Source organism: Trachymyrmex cornetzi, unplaced genomic scaffold, assembly GCF_001594075.2.
Source record: "Trachymyrmex cornetzi isolate Tcor2-1 unplaced genomic scaffold, Tcor1.1 scaffold6, whole genome shotgun sequence".
NCBI lineage: Eukaryota > Metazoa > Arthropoda > Insecta > Hymenoptera > Formicidae > Trachymyrmex > Trachymyrmex cornetzi.
The window spans coordinates 53,190-54,980 of record NW_017299914.1 but is presented as its reverse complement, the minus strand read 5'-3'; the positions used below and the strand labels follow the sequence as shown (position 1 = coordinate 54,980).

General features: G+C 58.9%; 1 protein-coding gene across 1 annotated transcript; it reads right to left on the bottom strand.

The window, feature by feature from the left end:
- Positions 1 to 1,047: 1,047 nt before the first annotated feature.
- LOC108766502 (uncharacterized) lies at positions 1,048 to 1,710 on the bottom strand. Its single transcript, XM_018515834.1, has one exon. It carries the CDS (start codon positions 1,708 to 1,710, stop codon positions 1,048 to 1,050), a length of 663 nt encoding a protein of 220 aa, XP_018371336.1.
- Positions 1,711 to 1,791: the final 81 nt, after the last annotated feature.

Below are 1,791 nucleotides of genomic sequence, written 5' to 3'. Positions count from 1 at the left end.
AAAATATCGCTATCGCGTATAGCGTCTTCGGACGCGATGTTGGAGAATTGCGTATACTTGACATCGATCGTATCGACGAGTCGGACTAATCGTTCAAACGTTACATCGATACATTCATCAAACGCAAACATGCGGCGTAGCGTCGTTTCGGTCATCGTAATGCGTACGAATGAAGAATCGAGGCGTATGAGCGCAGCATCGTTCAGCGTGCAAACTCTAAAGGGTCCTCTACATAGAAGTCGTAGGAAACTGACCAATTCCAATCGAGTATTTTCCTTATATTTTATTGTGATTGGCTGGTTTTCTACGACTTAAGACTCCACGACCATCTACGACTTCTATGTAAAGGACCCTTTTTTTTTTCGAGGAAGAAATCTTCAAAAGACACCCGGGGAACTACCCCGGGTAGTGTCGGATTCGCCGTCCCGAACCGAAGTTCAGTTCGGCGCCTACCGACTAAAACCTCCCCGCCATCACACCAAGTCATACAACGATGCGGGAGACGGGACTACTACTGTATTACTTCATCTCCCGCATCAACGGCCACGTCTGGTGATCCGGACCCTGCTCCCACGTTGGCAAGGAGGTGGTTAACCCCCTTGCGTCCATCGCTGGATCGCTCTTGCTAGGCGTTCCCCTTAGTCAGTGATCCGCGCCAGGGGAGCCACCTGAGCAGCTCCCACCTAGCTGACCACCGACCAACTCACTGGCCAGTTTCGGGCCGGACCCAGCAGCGGCGGCGGCGTGAGAACGTGTCCTCATCGGCTGGGAGGTCTCCACGCCCCCCGCCGAGGACGGACCGCCCTCGCCCATGACCCGGATGGGCTCCAGTACGACCCTCGGGGAGATGTTCCCCAAGGGGACCGGCCCACCGGGCTTTGCCACCGCCCTGGGTCGTTTCGTTGCTGAGCTCTCTGGCGAACTGCCGGAGAGACCCGGGTTCATGAGGACGGTCTCGCTGTCCGACATCGGACCACCCAGACCGTCCTCACTCTTCTCCATAGACTCCCCATGAGGGGAGAGAGGCCTCGTCTTCAGTCGTGCCGACTAAACGGGCCTGCATAAACCGGCCGCGCCTGCCCTGTGTGCAGAGGGCAAGCCTCTATCTTCGCAAACCGGGCACCGCGGCCTGTCCTTACAGGACCGCCACACATGCCTGTGCCTACCGTAGTTAAAGCAGCAGCGGCTCCTGTCCATAACGGAAGGACACCGCTGCTGCACATGGCCCACCGCCAAGCAACGATAACAGCGAAGGGAAGCTCCCTTGAGAAGCTCCACCTTCGCCTTTGCCCATCCTAATTTTAGGTGCCCCGCCTTCGCAAGCGCTAGGCTCGCGTCGGCGGGACATTGCACCCAGACGCTCCCCAGGCCGCGCCTGGAGAACTCCACGTCCCCCACGCGAATGTGGGCGGAACTGCAGAGGCCCTCCAGTGCGACCTCTGACCGGACGACCGTGGCGTCGATAGACTCGTCGAATCCAGAGATTCGGAGCTCCACTCGACGTTTCGGCCGCCCGATCGTAACCCCCCTTTCGTCCTCGTCGGTGGCGAAAATGACGTCCCGCATGGCATCCGCGAGACGGTCCGCCGCCAGCTTGGACCCGGGGCCAGTGACTTCCAAAAGGAGACCACCGGCCGCCGATTTCCTCAACTTCATCGACGACGCGATGCCCACGTCTCTCAAGTCGATAGCGGCTCTTACTCTCTCCATAACCCGGGCATAGGAGCCACCCTCGCTCACGGTCACGGAGATAGCGGAGCCGCTCCCTCGTTTTCTCGGCACACGCCGAGA

Excerpts from the sequence above, each read along its gene's own strand:
- LOC108766502 (XM_018515834.1), bottom strand. The coding sequence starts at position 1,710 with ATGGAGAGAGTAAGAGCCGCTATCGACTTGAGAGACGTGGGCATCGCG.